Here is a 19,093-nt window from a genome sequence, read left to right as displayed (position 1 = left end):
ACAAAACCAGAGGATTTTTCCTGTGTGAAGCAGGATCACCTGTAGGGTATACAGCTAGATAATACAGCACTGAACCAGTATTACTTTTTATACAGCTTATATCTCCTACAAACCTCCTACAATTCATACCTGTTACATTTTAGGACATGTATTCTATCCACCAAGGTCATTGTCCAAATTACACAAAACACAACAATATATTGTAATGCTCCACCCCAGCAGAGGCTCCATAGAAGAGGCTGTACCACAGTTCCAAATTTGAATAGGGGACAAACACCAGCTGCCATTGAGTCAGTTTGGAATGGCAGATGGTATGCCCCTACCCCCCTATTTCAATTTTGAACTGTGCTGCAGCACCAACTCTGGAGCCTCCCCTGCTCCACCCCTAAACTGTGAAGACACGCCCATTTTTCTTTTGAAACTTTTTTTGCATCCTGGATGCAAGTGCTAAAATAATTATTGGGGTACTGCAGTACACGCAGGGGGCACATTCAATTATCCAAATGCTCTATAGCACAGCTTCACTTCCCGGGTTAGATGCTTGGCATTCTATTACTGCCCACAGGTACTGTAGTGTTGCTTGCTCTTCTGTTTTATGACATATATGTTCATTGTATATTAAACCTGTCTGACAAACACAGCCCAGGTGAACATACAGGAGCTAAATACTGTGATTGGGTGTGGTACAGGGGTCCGACAGTCGGGATCCCGACAGTCATTAGCCCAATGTCGGGATCCCGACTGGCCGGACCCAGACAGCATGGTGAGGGCAACTAAGCCCCTTGCGGGCTCGCTGCGCTCTCCACGCTGCGGGCAAGGCGGCTCACTACGCTCGCCACCTATTCTATTCTCCCTCTATGGGGGTCATGGACCCCCACGAGGGAAAATAGCAGGTGGCCGTCGGGAACCCGGCTGTCGGTGTTTTGACAGTCAGGATCCCGATGTCGGGCAAATGCCTGTGGAGATCCCGACTGTCAGGACCTCTTCCGGCACCCCTGTGATTGTGCACTGTTAATTGCAGCACATGGAGCATAAGGAACCAGAAGAGCAGATGGAGCAGTAGAGTGTTGGACTTCATCTGTGAGACAGAGAGTAGCACTCTCCCCTATACAGTCAGTATCACTGTAACTATCCATTTAGACCAGGACACTCCTGAAATACACAGGATCTATGGCTGGTTAGCACCAGATAAAATGCAGGACAGCCACAGATCCCATATCATTTATGAGCATCCCGATTAAAAGGGATAGTATTGTAAGTCTTTTCATACCTGAGTAGTGATTATAAGATTTATAATAGACATAAAAATGGTCTGTCATTTGTATTGTATAAGGGAGCAAGTAAATCTTAATTTATCAGCAATTTTTTTTTCTTCCAATATTGGGGGTATTCAATGCCGTGGGCGAGTGGCGACAGTGAGCAGGGCTTCCTGCTCGCTGTCACCACTCACCCTGTCAGTATTCAACGCAGCCCCCTCATACGCCAATTCCCCCTCGCTCTGTTTTTTTAACAAGGGGGAATTGGCGTATGCGGCTCCAGAAGCAGCGAGACTCGCGGATAAATACAGCGGATTTTCTGCATTAGCCGCGGGTCTCGCTGTTTTGGGGAATTCTCGCCGTCCTGTGATGGCGAGGATTTCCCTAGAACATTGAATAGGGCGAGCGGCTGGCGAGGGGGTTAAACAGCGAGGATCTCTGGTTTTCTGCAATCCTCGCTGTTTAACCCCCTCGCCGGCCGCATTGAATACTACCCAATGAGTACTACATGAGGAGATGAAGAAGTACTACTAGACAGACAAAATTTGAGGAGCCCTCTGCATATAGGAAGGAATGAAGACTGAAATCAAAGCATGGGTGTGTATGTTGTAACATATACATGTATATATGTTAGAATAGAAGATGAGTTATAGACTGTTTGCTATAAAAGTTTATACTGTGTGACAGACTCTTTCACTAATGTGGTAACATTCACTGAGCAACTGAAGTGCCCAAGTTGCCAGGAGACTCTCTAAAACTAGGCAGCATTAAACATATGAATGCTAAATGACTATGGCAGATGCAGTATATTTATATATGTATATTGTGGCTAAATTATTCAACAAAGAACATTGGTGACAGTGAGATGTTTTGATTGTAATGTGGACACTGGTTAAACAGCACTAGTATTGGTGCTGCCCCCTCAGTGAACTCTACTATGGGCTGCCAATCAACTTCTTTCAGTGAGTGTCCCCGAGGACACTAAATGTGCGGGAAATACAGAGGCTCGCGGCCTGGGCGGGAGAACAGCTGTTCTCGTGCCAGACAGCTGACCTCCCTGCCAGAGTATAAAAAAGGTGTCAGTACAGCCAGAGCTTAGCTCAGCTGTTCCCTCCTTCATGTGCTCACCTCTCCGCTGGCGGCTCTAGCTGTAAACAGAGCTGTATACATCCGCAGCGGAGTGAGAGCCTGAGAAGGAGCTGTCTTTCCACCTGGCCAAAGAAATAGAAGGCATAGATCCCCGTGTCACCAACGGCAGACAGAGATAGACACAGCGCCCAAGTATACCCCTCCACACCCAGAGCCTGTCAACAGCTATGACAGCGCCCTGAGGGAGACGGGAGGCGGTGGGGGAAGGAGAGCGTCGGAGACGCTGCAGCCAAGAAGGGACAGGTACCTTGCTGCCGTACGCTGCTGCCGGAGGGGAGAAAGTCACGCCGCATCTGCCAAGGAAAAAGCCGGAGAGTCCCGCCTGTGGAGGCCGCGCTGCATACAGCAAAGTGAAGGAGCCGCCTTTTCCCCGCCCACTACCGGCGACGGAGGTTAGAGCCGCCCAGCGTCAGTGATATACAAGACGCCCCCTCCAACCGCAGAGCCGCGCCGACTGGAGAACAGGGAGGCGCCGTACAAGCCAGCCGGAGGGGTAAGCTGTCAGTCAGAGGCGCGCCTCCGCTAACGCCGCCCCCTGGTGACGCTGCTGCCGGGGACGAAGCAAAAGGACGTCCCTCTAACGCCCCTCTACACCCTGGTGCTGCTCACCAGCGGGAGACGGGAGGAGGCGTTGGAGAGGAGAGTGGGACGCCGGCCAGGGGACGCGTGGACAAGAGATAAGGACAGCGCCGCCTGGCAGCCAAAGCCACCGCCCACCAGCCTGTCATAGGCGCACCCCCACAAGCCGCTCCCTCATATCACCAGCCGCTGGAGCCAAGGGGCATCCCCTAGCACGCCCCTCTACACCCAGAGCCTGCTTGTCATCCAGCAGAGCTCTGAGGGAGACGGGAGGTGGCGTAGCCTGGGAGGGAGGAGTCGCACAACAAAGCACTCCCACTCAGCCATACAGCTGGAAGAACAGTGTCACCCCTGTGACAGAGAGATGTTTCTGCCGGGGCACAGCAAGAGAAACGCTGCCCACTCATCACCCTACCAAGAAGAAGAATAATCCATTGCAGCCTAGCACGGGAGCCTGTGCCCCTCTACACCCAGGTACTGCCTGCGGGAGACGGGAGGTGGCACCTACAGGCTCAAAGTCAAGCAACAAACCAAGCAAGAGAGAGACTTACAGGCACCATCCCATCGAAAGCTGCCAGACCGGTGAGCTAACCTCCTTATGCACCATAACACCACAGGAACCCCAGACATTTATGTTAGCTTCCATGAAGACAGCAGTGGTAACAGGAATAGCTCAAGCTTCCTGCTGCACTAAATAGGAGACTTTGTAGCTAATGCCCCTAAGCCCATAGCTAAACAATTACAGGAGTAAGATAGAAAGTATCAATCTTCTAAGGGAAAGCTAGACTATTGTATCTAAACTCAGTGATATTGATACGTAGTGTGGTTAATATCGCACATCAAAGGGACAGAGACATAGACTTCTACAGTGCTAGGGACACCTAGTGAAGACCATCGGAGAGACTTATTTAGACAGGTTGCTTATTAATCCATTCACACCTTCAGCACACCTAGGGCCCCAACGCGCGCCAACAAGTGTATTTATATGCAGTGTTTTTATGCTGGCCAGCACATGGTAGATTTTTGTGTAAATGCATGCATTATTATGTGTATAGGAAATATAGAGAGTATAGTAGTTTATTGAGTTTATATATGTCATGCCAAGTTATTTATTGAACCGTCATATTGTGTAAAGTTATGCTCTGCTTGTTCTACTGTTAAAGTAAATATTGAAGCTGCAAGTTATAAAAAAGTTGTTTATTGAATTCAAATGTTTGCATTGTAATGTTATACTCATCACAGTTTGAAAAGTAAACCTACCTTTTATATAATATGGTGGTACCTCTCGTCATTTGAGAATTCTGTAGAAAGTAAAATCAAAATAACCCTGTCAGTGGTATCCCCTGCCAATAGCATTACAAGAGGGGTTACATTTGGAGGCACTGTAGCTGAGATTATATACGTTTCAGGATCTTTTGTTTACCAAACAGGGATACAACATGGAAAAATTAACAGAAATAGACATTTATGAATGGTGTATCCAACACAATAGAGATCCTAAAAAATGCATAGGAATAGCAGGAAATTTTACAGAATTCTCAGATGAAAAAATATTGGAACAAGTAGACAAACTGTGTGGGATTGTTAAAGCTAAGATAGTGGATAAATGGAGAGGAGATTTGGGGAAGACGGTAGCATTTCTTATAGAAAATTTAAGGGAATTAGATCGCAGTTTAATCCCAGCTATGATCTTAGCTAGCGCAGAGACGGGGAGGAAGTGGCATGTAATGGGGCCCGTAAGACCAGAGGGGGTTACCAGTACAAGAACACCCACTGCTGCCAATGGTGACAAAGAAAAAGAGGAAAGAGACGGGGAGGATAGTGATGGACAGAGTCAGGCCACCAATGTTAATGGCGGACAGTTTGAGGTCATAGTAGATAGGGTAGTGACGCAGCTGGAGAGGTGGCACTATGAGGGAAGCTACAGAAGATTGCGCATATTCTCTGGCATCATACCAGTGCCCACAGGGGAAGAAAACTATGAAGCTTGGAAGGAAGCGGCAGTACAACAAGCCGAAGAATGGCAATGTCCGGATAAAATAAAAAGGCAAAGAATCGTTGAAAGTCTGAGAGGTCCAGCTATGGGGATAGTACAAGCTGCCCGGCGTAGCAATCCAAATGCCACGTTGGACACCTACTTCGAGGCACTCGATTATGCCTTTGGAACCATGGAAGACGTTGGAGATCTAACATCCCGCTTATACCACACTTTCCAAGAATCCGGAGAAAAGCTGAGTACCTTTCTAATTCGTGTAGACAAGCTGCTGTACAAGATTGTGGACAAAGGAGGGGTTGAAAAGAAGGATGTTGATAAACAGCGGATGAAACAGCTCCTAAGGGGGGCTTTGACCAGTGACCCTGTAGCGCAGAAATTGAGGTGCTCAACAATGCAAGAACCTCCTCCTACCTTTAATGATTTACTCAGAGACATAAAGCAAGAAGAAGCACTGATCGAAATGAGGGAAAAGACCGTGAAGAAAGTGAAGGTGGTCCAGCCTACGACAGAAAGCAGTGAGTTCGAGAGCAAGGTGCTTAAGATGTTAGAAGAACAGAATAAAAAGATAGAGGGTTTTTTGACCAAACAGAACTCCAAGACTCCTAATGTGAACAGCTATACCCCAGTGAGAGGCTTGGGCAGAGGAAGCGGTAGAGGGTGCTTCAATTGCGGAAGATTTGGACACCGAGCATTTGAATGTAATAGAAATGCATACAGAAACCCTGGCAGAAGAACTGAGAATGATGAGCAACAACCAGAAAACCAGAATCAGGGAAACGGGAGAGGGAGACCTATGAACCCCGCATAGACTCCCTTGAAATCACGTACTGTGCCATGGGAAACTCATGGTGGAATGGGGAATTGCCTAAAGGTTTGGTGGGGCCCTCCTGCCATTTGAATGCGACCATCAACGACAAACCATGCCGAATACTCCTCGACAGCGGATCTCAAGTGTCCATAATCTTTGAAAATTGGTACCAAGAAAACTTGTCTGATGTACCCATTAAACCACTCAGCGGGCTCGTGATATGGGGACTTAGTGCTGAAAAATATCCCTATTCGGGCTATGTACAAGTGACTCTTAAATTCCATCAAGAATCATCAGAAGAAAGTGACACTTTGGAGATCCCTTTAATTGCCTTGGTGTGCCCTGATTTATCGAAAGAGAGAGGTGAGACACCAGTGATCGTGGGGACAAATACCCGGTTGTATTCCTTGTTACAAGAATGGCAGGAGGGTGAGAGTGAGCAGTTCAAGACGACTTCTTTTTGCATACAATCTAAAGAAGATAAATTCCATGTCTGCTTTGAGGGGAGCGACATTCATAAAAGTGATAAAGATGAACTGATCCTTGAACTTGAAAAATACCAACAGGCATTCTCTGAGGGAGAGTGGGACCTTGGCACAGCAAAAGGAGTTGAGCACAGCATACGACTTACCAACGAGACCCCTTTTAGAGAACGCTCCCGACGGATTGCCCCAGCTGACTTCGAAGATGTGAGACAGCATTTGAAGGGATTGATTGAGAACCAACTAATTATTGAATCTCGGAGCCCTTACGCTTCCCCCATAGTGGTGGCCCGAAAGAAAAGCGGCAAAATCCGAATGTGCGTAGACTATCGTACGCTAAACCAACGTACTATCACTGACCAATACACCGTGCCCAAAGTGGATGAGGCCCTAGACTGTTTGCAGGGGAGTAGCTGGTTCTCGGTGCTGGATCTTAGAAATGGTTACTATCAGATCCCTATGAAGCCAGAAGACAGGGAAAAGACTGCCTTTATATGTCCCCTAGGATTCTTTGAATTCTTGAATATGCCCCAAGGGATCAAGGGAGCCCCTGCCACGTTCCAACGGGCCATGGAAAAGATTGTCGGGGACATGGCGTACCGAGAGGTGGTCGTATACCTCGACGATATCATAGTATTCGGAGCCACTTTGGAAGAACACAATCAGCGCCTTTTAAAAGTACTAGAGAGATTAATCGAAGGCGGATTGAAACTATCAATCGACAAGTGCCGGCTGTGTCAATCAAAAGTCAAGTATCTGGGCCACATCGTCAGTCGGGATGGGGTAGCTACTGACCCTGAAAAGGTGGAGGCGGTGAAGAAATGGCCAAGGCCGATTAAATTGAAAGAACTGCGGTCGTTCCTGGGTTTCTGCGGGTATTACCGGAGATTCGTTCCCAACTACTCCAGTGTGGCCAAGCCTCTAACCGACCTCACCAAGGGGTACCCTTCGCTGAACAAGAAAATTAAGAGCAAGAAAGAGTGCTTTAAGGTTGGTGAGCCTTTTGGAGACCGATGGACACCCGCGTGCGAAGCAGCTTTCCTGTCTTTGAAGAGATGTTTGACAGAAGCACCGGTACTAAGCTATGCAAACCCAGACCTAACTTACACACTCCACATCGACGCCTCTCTAGATGGACTAGGGGGTGTGCTCTACCAGGAGCACGAGAATGAATTACGGCCTGTATCATTTGCCAGCAGAGGACTGAGTGAGAGCGAAAGGCGTTACCCGACGCACAAGCTAGAATTCTTGGCTCTAAAGTGGTGCATTGTCGACAGGTTTCATGACTATCTGTATGGGACATCATTTATAGTGCACACTGACAACAATCCACTCACCTATGTGCAGAGTACCGCCAAGCTCGATGCCACCGGGCACAGGTGGATGGCCGCCTTAGCTCTCTATGACTTCTCCTTGAAATACCGTCCTGGTGTCAACAATACGGATGCCGACTCACTCTCTCGCATTCCAGGCCAACAAAGTAACAGCGTAGAAGACGACTGGATTGAAGTGCCTGCCAGCTGTATTAAAGGAATGTGCCATAGTATTGGAGTGGAGCTGCAGTCTGAAAAGAGATGCGTGGATTGTCTAGGGCCTCCGCCGCAAGTCCTACCACTATCATATTGCTGGCTCAGTCAAGTTGAGATGGAGGGACTGCCGAGAGTGAGACAGGATCAATTAAGAAAAGACCAGCGAACTGATCCCGGTATGAAATATGCATTCTCGAATAAGTCTGACCTGAATGTTTCCCCAGACGTTAAAAGAGAAGCTGAATTGTTGAGGCGACAGAGAAAAAACTTTATCACTAAGAAGGGAGTGATGTACAGAAAGCATGAAACTGAGAAAGGCCGGTGGCAGATTGTGCTACCCAAGAAACATCGAGCAACAGTAATGAAGGCCTTACATGACAAGCATGGTCACGTGGGAATGGAGAAGACATTGAAGTTAATATCTGACCGTTTCTACTGGCCTAATATGAGGAAAGATGTGGAGATGTACTGCAAGAGATGTGGAAATTGTATTGTCCGGAAGACCCTCCCGGGGAGGATGGCCCCTTTGATGAATATGAAAAGTCAAGGCCCCATGGACTTAGTGTGCATAGATTTCTTGACATTAGAAGTGGACCCAGGGAACAAGTGCAACATCTTGGTAGTCACTGACCACTTCACTCGCTATGCACAGGCGTATGTCACCCCAAATCAAAAGGCCATTACAGTCGCCAATGTGCTCTGGGAGAAGTATTTTGTACATTATGGCCTTCCTAACAGAATACATTCCGATCAAGGCCGTGACTTCGAGAGCAGGCTCATCAAGGAACTGTGCCAAAGCTGCGGGATAAAGAAGTCCAGAACAACTCCCTACCATCCGCAAGGCGACCCACAACCCGAGAGATTTAATCGTACTCTGTTGGACATGCTGGGGACATTGAGTCCATTAGACAAGCGTCGTTGGAAACAACAAACCTCTCGGTTAGTACATGCTTACAACTGTACCCGTTGTGACGCCACAGGATACTCGCCATACTACCTCATGTTTGGGCGGGAAGCTAAACTCCCCATTGATGTCAGCTTTGGGACCTCAGATCCCAACCAGTCAAACATGTCCCATCTAAAGTATATACAGACTCTTCGCAGAGAACTCCAAGAGGCATATGAACTGGCTGAAAAAACTGCTGATAAGTTAGGGAAGAAGAATAAAACCAATTATGACCGCACTGTGCGTGACCACCTTCTCCATCCTGGAGACAGAGTACTACTGAGACGGCTGGGACATCCTAAAAAGTTCAAAATATCCTACAGGTGGAAGGAAGAACCTTATGTAGTGATGGAGAAATTTAAAGACTCGCCTGTCTACAAAATTCAAAGGGAGGATGGAGAGGGAGCCATTTTAACCCATCATCGGCAAAATCTTCTTCCCATTGGAAGGGATACCAGAATGGAGGACCTGAAAGATAGAGACCCAGAACCTGTAAGAAAAGAAACGCCTACAAATGACACTGCACAGATACATCATTCCGCAGAACCAGAAGAGAATGGAGATGAAATTGGCCAAGGCTGTTATTTCAAAGACTGTGAAAAAGACATTGCCAAAAGCCTTGAGGAGAGTAAAATTATTGATGAACCCCCTTTGCAAAGTCCTGCTGTAGCAGATTGGGATTTTACAATTGAAGACTCTGACTGTCCTGTCCCTGAAGAATGGGTTGTGGGGGAGGAGGATATTACAGAGAATTATCCCAGTGACTATACTTTGGAAGATGGGGAAGCATTTGGGGAAGTAACTACAACTAGGCCTAAGAGAGAATGTAGGCCCCCAAACATAGTTACCTATGATCAGTTAGGGGTACCCACATATATCCCAAGAGTGACCTACCCTGCCAATTTAGCAGTATGGCCTTATTTTGCAAATACTCAAACTGTATATTAAGAAAATGTAAATATTTATATGATGATCCAAGTTCATTTATTGCCTTGTATCATCAGGGGAAGAATGTAACATATACATGTATATATGTTAGAATAGAAGATGAGTTATAGACTGTTTGCTATAAAAGTTTATACTGTGTGACAGACTCTTTCACTAATGTGGTAACATTCACTGAGCAACTGAAGTGCCCAAGTTGCCAGGAGACTCTCTAAAACTAGGCAGCATTAAACATATGAATGCTAAATGACTATGGCAGATGCAGTATATTTATATATGTATATTGTGGCTAAATTATTCAACAAAGAACATTGGTGACAGTGAGATGTTTTGATTGTAATGTGGACACTGGTTAAACAGCACTAGTATTGGTGCTGCCCCCTCAGTGAACTCTACTATGGGCTGCCAATCAACTTCTTTCAGTGAGTGTCCCCGAGGACACTAAATGTGCGGGAAATACAGAGGCTCGCGGCCTGGGCGGGAGAACAGCTGTTCTCGTGCCAGACAGCTGACCTCCCTGCCAGAGTATAAAAAAGGTGTCAGTACAGCCAGAGCTTAGCTCAGCTGTTCCCTCCTTCATGTGCTCACCTCTCCGCTGGCGGCTCTAGCTGTAAACAGAGCTGTATACATCCGCAGCGGAGTGAGAGCCTGAGAAGGAGCTGTCTTTCCACCTGGCCAAAGAAATAGAAGGCATAGATCCCCGTGTCACCAACGGCAGACAGAGATAGACACAGCGCCCAAGTATACCCCTCCACACCCAGAGCCTGTCAACAGCTATGACAGCGCCCTGAGGGAGACGGGAGGCGGTGGGGGAAGGAGAGCGTCGGAGACGCTGCAGCCAAGAAGGGACAGGTACCTTGCTGCCGTACGCTGCTGCCGGAGGGGAGAAAGTCACGCCGCATCTGCCAAGGAAGAAGCCGGAGAGTCCCGCCTGTGGAGGCCGCGCTGCATACAGCAAAGTGAAGGAGCCGCCTTTTCCCCGCCCACTACCGGCGACGGAGGTTAGAGCCGCCCAGCGTCAGTGATATACAAGACGCCCCCTCCAACCGCAGAGCCGCGCCGACTGGAGAACAGGGAGGCGCCGTACAAGCCAGCCGGAGGGGTAAGCTGTCAGTCAGAGGCACGCCTCCGCTAACGCCGCCCCCTGGTGACGCTGCTGCCGGGGACGAAGCAAAAGGACGTCCCTCTAACGCCCCTCTACACCCTGGTGCTGCTCACCAGCGGGAGACGGGAGGAGGCGTTGGAGAGGAGAGTGGGACGCCGGCCAGGGGACGCGTGGACAAGAGATAAGGACAGCGCCGCCTGGCAGCCAAAGCCACCGCCCACCAGCCTGTCATAGGCGCACCCCCACAAGCCGCTCCCTCATATCACCAGCCGCTGGAGCCAAGGGGCATCCCCTAGCACGCCCCTCTACACCCAGAGCCTGCTTGTCATCCAGCAGAGCTCTGAGGGAGACGGGAGGTGGCGTAGCCTGGGAGGGAGGAGTCGCACAACAAAGCACTCCCACTCAGCCATACAGCTGGAAGAACAGTGTCACCCCTGTGACAGAGAGATGTTTCTGCCGGGGCACAGCAAGAGAAACGCTGCCCACTCATCACCCTACCAAGAAGAAGAATAATCCATTGCAGCCTAGCACGGGAGCCTGTGCCCCTCTACACCCAGGTACTGCCTGCGGGAGACGGGAGGTGGCACCTACAGGCTCAAAGTCAAGCAACAAACCAAGCAAGAGAGAGACTTACAGGCACCATCCCATCGAAAGCTGCCAGACCGGTGAGCTAACCTCCTTATGCACCATAACACCACAGGAACCCCAGACATTTATGTTAGCTTCCATGAAGACAGCAGTGGTAACAGGAATAGCTCAAGCTTCCTGCTGCACTAAATAGGAGACTTTGTAGCTAATGCCCCTAAGCCCATAGCTAAACAATTACAGGAGTAAGATAGAAAGTATCAATCTTCTAAGGGAAAGCTAGACTATTGTATCTAAACTCAGTGATATTGATACGTAGTGTGGTTAATATCGCACATCAAAGGGACAGAGACATAGACTTCTACAGTGCTAGGGACACCTAGTGAAGACCATCGGAGAGACTTATTTAGACAGGTTGCTTATTAATCCATTCACACCTTCAGCACACCTAGGGCCCCAACGCGCGCCAACAAGTGTATTTATATGCAGTGTTTTTATGCTGGCCAGCACATGGTAGATTTTTGTGTAAATGCATGCATTATTATGTGTATAGGAAATATAGAGAGTATAGTAGTTTATTGAGTTTATATATGTCATGCCAAGTTATTTATTGAACCGTCATATTGTGTAAAGTTATGCTCTGCTTGTTCTACTGTTAAAGTAAATATTGAAGCTGCAAGTTATAAAAAAGTTGTTTATTGAATTCAAATGTTTGCATTGTAATGTTATACTCATCACAGTTTGAAAAGTAAACCTACCTTTTATATAATATGGTGGTACCTCTCGTCATTTGAGAATTCTGTAGAAAGTAAAATCAAAATAACCCTGTCAGTGGTATCCCCTGCCAATAGCATTACAAGAGGGGTTACAATGTGTTTACATCACAATATTTCTTATCATTTATCATGTATTTTTTTTATATTTTACTTTCATATGTGGCACTAGGGTTCCCAGGTTCTGCTAGGGAACGCTTCTTTTCACTAGGAGGGGGGACAACCACATTCATTTTTTTTATTTTGCAGGGCCAGAGTCCCTAGGGAATTCATATGCTAACCAGGCTTCCTGATATCATTGACCAGCCCAGCTTGGCATTATTGTTTTCTGGAGTCTAGTTATTAGAATAAAGATTGGGATGATGCTAGCTAATGCTACTGCTACAGTATATGTAATACTAATACTTATGATAAGTAAGATCAATTAATTTACAGAGCAATCACTGACAGTCAGGATGCCGATGTTGAATATACCGATGCCAGCATCCCGGCTGCTGTCAGAAGACCAGCACTGGAACCTTATAAGGATCAGGATGCCAACCACGGAATATGACAGTTGGCATCCCGATTGGTGAGTTTGCTAGGTGGGCTAGCACGTGGGCGGGACAGGGGTGGTTAGGTTTAGACACTAGAAGGGGGACTAGGAATTAGACTGCATGTGAGGGGGGTTGGAGGGGCTCTGTTCAGGTGTTGTGGTGCGCAGTTAGGTTTAGGCACTAGAGGGGAGGGTTAGGGACAGGATGCGGGGGAGGCTTAGATTGCTGCAAGGGAGGATTGGGGCACTTGCTGAGCCCCTGTGGGCATTCTCCACACCAGAATACCAGGGTTCTTTTGACCGCCTTCATCACCACCACCAGGATATGATATGCATCAACTAGTATCAGCACTGGAAGCTCAAATAGATTGTCTGGAACAGTATGTTCTATGGATCTTTTATATTCTACATTTTATTTACAATAAATGCACTATATACAATATGTACCTAATCACCATATTTAATAAGCAAAGTAATAATGGTGTGACCTCAGTAAGGTAATACAGACTTTTCTATTGCAAGCTCTTTATTTTGTGTTCTAGCATCTGAGAAGATCTGTTTGATTTGTACAGCGCACAAGTTCATTTCAATCTCATTTTAATGCATCTAGTGGTTTGTCCTACATACGGTAACATTGCCAAAGGGACTTTATGGGAGTAAGTCACTCCAGTACATTCAGTACTGTCAACATTTTGTGAATAGGCCTAAAAACAACTCTAAATAATTAGCAATAATCAAAGGGTATGTATCGCCTGTATGACAGATTCATTCTTAACACTTTTATTTTATACAAGAATCATCAAAGTCTGTAGCAGAAATAAGATGCTGTCCATCTCACCTTTCTTTGCTATGAAAAGTCAGATAACACATAGTTGCCCACCCTCCTGCATTCTGCAGGAGACTCCCTGAAATAGCAGCAATCTCCCTCTCTCCCTCATTAGTCTAGCAATCTCCTTCATTTCACCTAGCCCACATTACACGGTTAAATTTTTTTTGGGGGAAAAAGGAATGAGAGATAGATAAATTAACATTGAATCATCTGCACAATTTCCCAGCACTTTAGCGAGTATAGTATCTCTTACTAACTGCTTTGGGGCTCATCTACATTTGGATATAAGTCATTTTAAGATGTAGAAATGCACACCCACACTTCTAGGTGCCACGTTCACAATCTCTTTTCACAATATCTCCATTTATGAAACTGGACACGTCCTTGGGTGGAGCATGACACGCCCCCTCAATGGGGCACTGTGCAAAATTCTACTACCAACTATAATCTCCCTGAAACTTGTTTTCAAAAGTAGGCAAGCATGAGATAACAGCATCTTGTTGAGTAACGCTATGACTTTTCCCAGTCAGCCACCATCTCACAGGTGTCAGGGGGCTGACCTTGAGTGGGAGGTTGGCTGTTATTGGCTGGTTTAATTAGCATGATAAACATCCTCCTGAGCATATTAATCAGTTGCTGGGGCTGAACAGCGTTTGTGGAGTTTTTCTTTTTTATATATACAGTATATAGTCTTCAACAGGTTTGTCAGCACCTGTACAAATGCATCCTCATCATACTTGCCTACCAGACTTTCACCCTGAATGAGAAAATGGTCTGTTCCTGGACTTCCCTGGTAATGTATGATTGGGGGGAGCTCTTGTTCAGAAGGAATCCATAGAGTACCTGTACAAAAATAATGCATTCTCACCTAATCCAGTGTAGATCAGTTATCTTTGTTCCACAAGGTTAAGCTTGTGGTTTGGCCTAATTAACCTTGTGGTTTTCTGTAAACCGCAAGATTCTCACAGATACATGGGGATATTTCCCAAATGCGCAAAACTGAAGGTGGATAAATTAGTGGGGCCAGATGGAATACATTTAAGGATGCTACGAGAGCTTAAAGGGATGATGGTAACAACATTAACAGAATTATTCAAACAGGAGTAATACCAATGGACTGGAAAAAGCAAATGCAGACCCACTGAACAAAAGTAGACGCAAGGAAGAAGTGAGTAATTACAGACCAGTAAGCCTTACTGTACATCAGTAGTAGGGTAGGTAATGAAAACACTATAAAAAATAAGAGTTTGGGAATATCTTAAATCAAACAAGGATCCTAAACAGTATGGATTTACTTGGGGAGATCATGTCAAACAAATCTTAGTGATTTTTGACTGGATGGCTTACAGATCAAAATAGAGTTGTAGACTGTATCTAGACTTTAGAAAGGCTTTAGACACTGTCCCATGTTGCAGACAAATAAACTTGGATTTCATGATGGTTGAATGGATAATATACGGCTTCAGGAAAAGAAACATTGGATTTAGGTAAATGGAGCGCAAACATAAGATTCACCGAACCTGTGAAGTACCGCAGCAATCTTTAGGTCAGTGGTTCTCAATATCGGGCCTCAAGTACCCCGAACAGTTCACGTTTTCCAGGTCACCTGGCAGGTGCACAGCTGCACTTATTACTGACTGACACATTTGAAAAGATCCACAAGTGGAGCCCATTATTTAATTTGTTATTCTGTATGGAGATCTGGAAAACTTGCATTGTTGGGGGTACATGAGGACCAAGTTTGAGAACCACTGATCTATTGTATGTAGACTAGAGGCATGGTCAAGAGCATGGTAACTATAGTCTAATGATAAAAAATACTAAATCATGCACTAGGGCCTTGATGGCCAACCTTGACACTCCAGGTGTTTTTAAACTACAAATCCCAGCATGCTCTGCTTCAGTTTTGCTATTTTGGCCATGCTAAGTCTGATGCAGAGCATGCTGGGATGTGTAGTTCAACAACAGCTGGATTGTCAAGGTTAGCCATAAATATTGTATTAGGGGAAATGTAGTGGTAACTATGGAGGAGGAAAGAGATATACTGTAGGAATCCCTATTTCATGTGATTTAAATTATGGGAAGCAATGTAACAAAGCAAGACAATTGGTGAAAGCAAGATGCTTGGTCGCATTGGGAGAGCAGAACGAAGAAATGATGCCACTGTATAGGTCATTGGATTACTGTCATCAGTCATTGTGCCAGATGGCTCATTAGGAATACTGTGTCCAGTTCTTGAGGACATATCTCCAAAAGGATATACAGTAAATACATTATAGACAAAGAAGGGCAACTAAAAGGGTGCATGATCAACACCACAAAATATACCCACAATACTAAAACATCTTAACATGTATAGTTTGGGGCAAAGAATTAAAAGAGGGGACATGATACAAATGTTCAAATATATCAAGGGCCAAAAGTAATAGGGTGTGAGAATCAGAAAGTGAGAGATTTGGGGAGAGTTTTCCCATTCTATTTAAAGCAGCAATCATTTAGACTGCAAAACCAGGTTGATTTTGCCATGTAATTGATTGCTGCTTTAAAAAAATGGGAAAACTCTCCCAAAATCTCTGACTTTATGATTCTCACACCCTATTACATTTGCGTTTCAATGAGGTCCAGGAGAGAAACATTTGTCAAAGAAAGAGAAGATTTACAACTCAAATACATGCACTGACACTGGAGGGAGGGTGGTTAAGGGGAAATGTTGGGAAAACGATTTTACAGAAAGAGTAGTGGACAAGTGGAATAGCCTCCCATCAAAGGTGGTAGAGGCTAAGACAGTAGAGCAAGTTAAATATACTTGTGTTTGACATATAAGGATCTTTTAAAAGATATTGGCGCAACCCAACTCACATGGCATGCTGAGAGGAGCTGTTTGGTTTGGCTCTAGCAATAGTGTATGAGGATGCAAATGAACTTAGCAAAAAAGTATATGTTATATGGGAGTTACAGTGTAAGACAATCCTCAAGGTTCTAATAACAAAAATAAACGATGATCTTTATATGTCGGAGAACATTCATATACTTAATAACAGACTTTCAGCTACAGTATAAAAATGTACATTTATTAGTGATTATTAGTGAACTTTAATGGGCAGGTCTTTCTTACAACTATTGTATACCTAACTGTGCACAGCCCTTTCATAATTATTGTACACTCCATAATGCAACTGTGGAAGTCGAAATTGCATCTCTACGCCATTAATGTATTACGACCGCCTTTTACGCAATTTAACCATGCCATCTGCGTCTCCTTAGCTTAAGTATAGCGACGAAGAACGGAAGTGAAAAATGAATGGTTAAATTGTAATTGCATGTCCCCTTTGATGATGTTTCTATGTAACTCCCCAAGTATTGGGATCTGACCATCCATACTTGGTTTCTTTAACTTTGTTATAATTACCGTCACAGACGCAAGGTCAGTATGGTGATTGTAATACAATCACAATACAATCACAATACGCGGGAGAGATAGTTGGACTGTGTTATCTCTTGATTCAATATGTGAAGACACCAAATAAAGGAACAATGGACTATAACTCCAGTAGAAACTAGTTTTCCCTTATGCTCAAGACAAAGGACCGCATGGCTTGGACGATACTCTCATGAACAGGAAGACGTTCCTGTGAAGTTGAGAGCCAATGAAGAGATGCGCAGTACCCATTCCTTTATCCAATGACCATCCAGTTTGAACCCACACCCCCTTGCTTTAAAAGCCTAATCCCGGGATCGCTGCAGCCAGATGTGATCTAATCAGAACACATGCCCAGGATCTTGGGGGAATACTATTTGATCGTGGTCTCTGCTTCTTTTGACGGTAATTGTTCTCCTTATATGTTAGTTGTTTTATGTTATCTGTACCTCCATTTATACCCATTGTAGTAATGTTTCTTTTCTATGTATAAGCTGTACTGCATAAGTCTATAGTTTATATATTGTTTGTTACCTTGTAATCACCTGTGTCCACTACGGACTTCAATATATTAAGACCTGTGATCTCCATGTAACTGAGTGTTTATGTGCATTATTTCTTATAATCATAACAGCGTCTCAGACGCAGTACCAGCTTTAGTGGTTATCAGAGTGTATGTCGACTGATACAGTCAGAGAATTGCCGGTAAACCCAAGGTTATAAATATATGTTCACTGCATAAAATATCTTTGAGAGTCTCATACGCTGATGCGTCTGAGTCCCACGCTTAAATATACGTGCGGCTGCATCTCACATTCCGTATCAGATTGCGGTTGACAGGGGTAACTGTGTATTGGTTAGAAGGTAACGGATACAGTGTAACTACCTCATTATCCCCTGGTTTATTAAAATAACTGTTTTAATACAACCCACTATAGTGCCATCAAATTGTAAACTCCATTGCATCACCACTGTTCACTGTAATTTCACCAGTATACTCCCTCTGATAAGCCTTCTGTAAAAGACCTATCTTGAATAGTCAATTTTATTTTTTGGAGCAATTGCTACAGTATCCCAATGTTCTGTTTTGAAAGCCTGAACACTTTATGCATAATGCTCTCTTTAAACTTACCCCCTGTATAATGAGTTGCCATATACAGATGGCAAAATAATCACACCTTTTACACAGTCTATTTAGAAAGATATTCACATGTATTTCATCTTGATTGTACACTATGAGGTAAATATAATAGTATACAAGATACAGTCATCAGTGAGTTCCTCGCGAGTTTGCCTGGTGTTTTAAAGGGGCAATCATTTTAAAGGCCTTTTAAGTGATTACCACCTTATAAAATTGGGCAAAATCTCTGAAATCTCATTGATGACTGCATCCTAAATGCCCTCAACAATTCTTGAAATAGCTCTCCCAATATAATTTCTGTCATTCTTCTCGGTCTTCTCCCAGCATTCTATCATCAATCACCCGTCTCTCTGCACTTTCTTGTGAATCATTATTTTTTTTTTACTTTGGTTTTCATGTGCACAGAAAGAATTTACTAGTTTTTCTGACAATGGCCCTTATTCTGATCGGTGCGGCCGGATCCGAATATGCGGCCAGGACCGTGTGTGCGAAACTCCGCCTTCCATACGGATCGCCAACTCCGTCCGTACGTGGTAAGAAGCTGGCCGAACGGACCGCACGTGTATTTTTCATGGAATACGCCTCCTCCATCTCAGGGAACCTCCCCCATCATTCGATGGTCGCAGACCATCGAATGCAGGACCGAGTGGTCCACCAGCTCCCGCAACCTCAGACCACACGGACATTTTTCCGTGGAAAAGCAGGGATCTGGGCGGGCATCAGACATCCGGCGATGTCATATGTCCGCCCCCTACACGTGCATCACAGCCGCATTACCATACGTACGCCCAGCAATTGCATGGGAACGCCCATGAAACGCGGGGCGTATGCATATGGTAATGAGCCCAAATAGCTCTTCACGCCCCTCTCCACCCCCTTTTCGGAGTGTTCACATTTCATGCGGGATTTGGCCGTACACCCGCTCGCACATGCGCAGAGACGCCTCTGCACATGCGCAGACACAAAACATCGGCGGCACGAACGCACACGGATATTACCGCACCAACCAGAATAAGG

The 19,093-nt window shown here is 45.4% G+C and overlaps 1 protein-coding gene across 1 annotated transcript; it reads left to right on the top strand.

Annotated features, from left to right (window-relative positions):
* Positions 1-4,423: 4,423 nt before the first annotated feature.
* Positions 4,424-5,788, top strand: LOC146073058 (paraneoplastic antigen Ma2-like). Its single transcript, XM_083180236.1, has one exon. The coding sequence runs from the start codon at positions 4,424-4,426 to the stop codon at positions 5,786-5,788; it is 1,365 nt and encodes a 454-aa protein (XP_083036362.1).
* The last annotated feature ends 13,305 nt before the right edge of the window (positions 5,789-19,093 follow it).

This window comes from Crinia signifera, chromosome 4 (assembly GCF_055691185.1).
Source record: "Crinia signifera chromosome 4, ASM5569118v1, whole genome shotgun sequence".
In the NCBI taxonomy this organism is placed as follows: Eukaryota; Metazoa; Chordata; class Amphibia; order Anura; family Myobatrachidae; genus Crinia; species Crinia signifera.
Note: the sequence above shows the minus strand (reverse complement) of the source record. Positions and strands in the feature narration are given on the sequence as shown.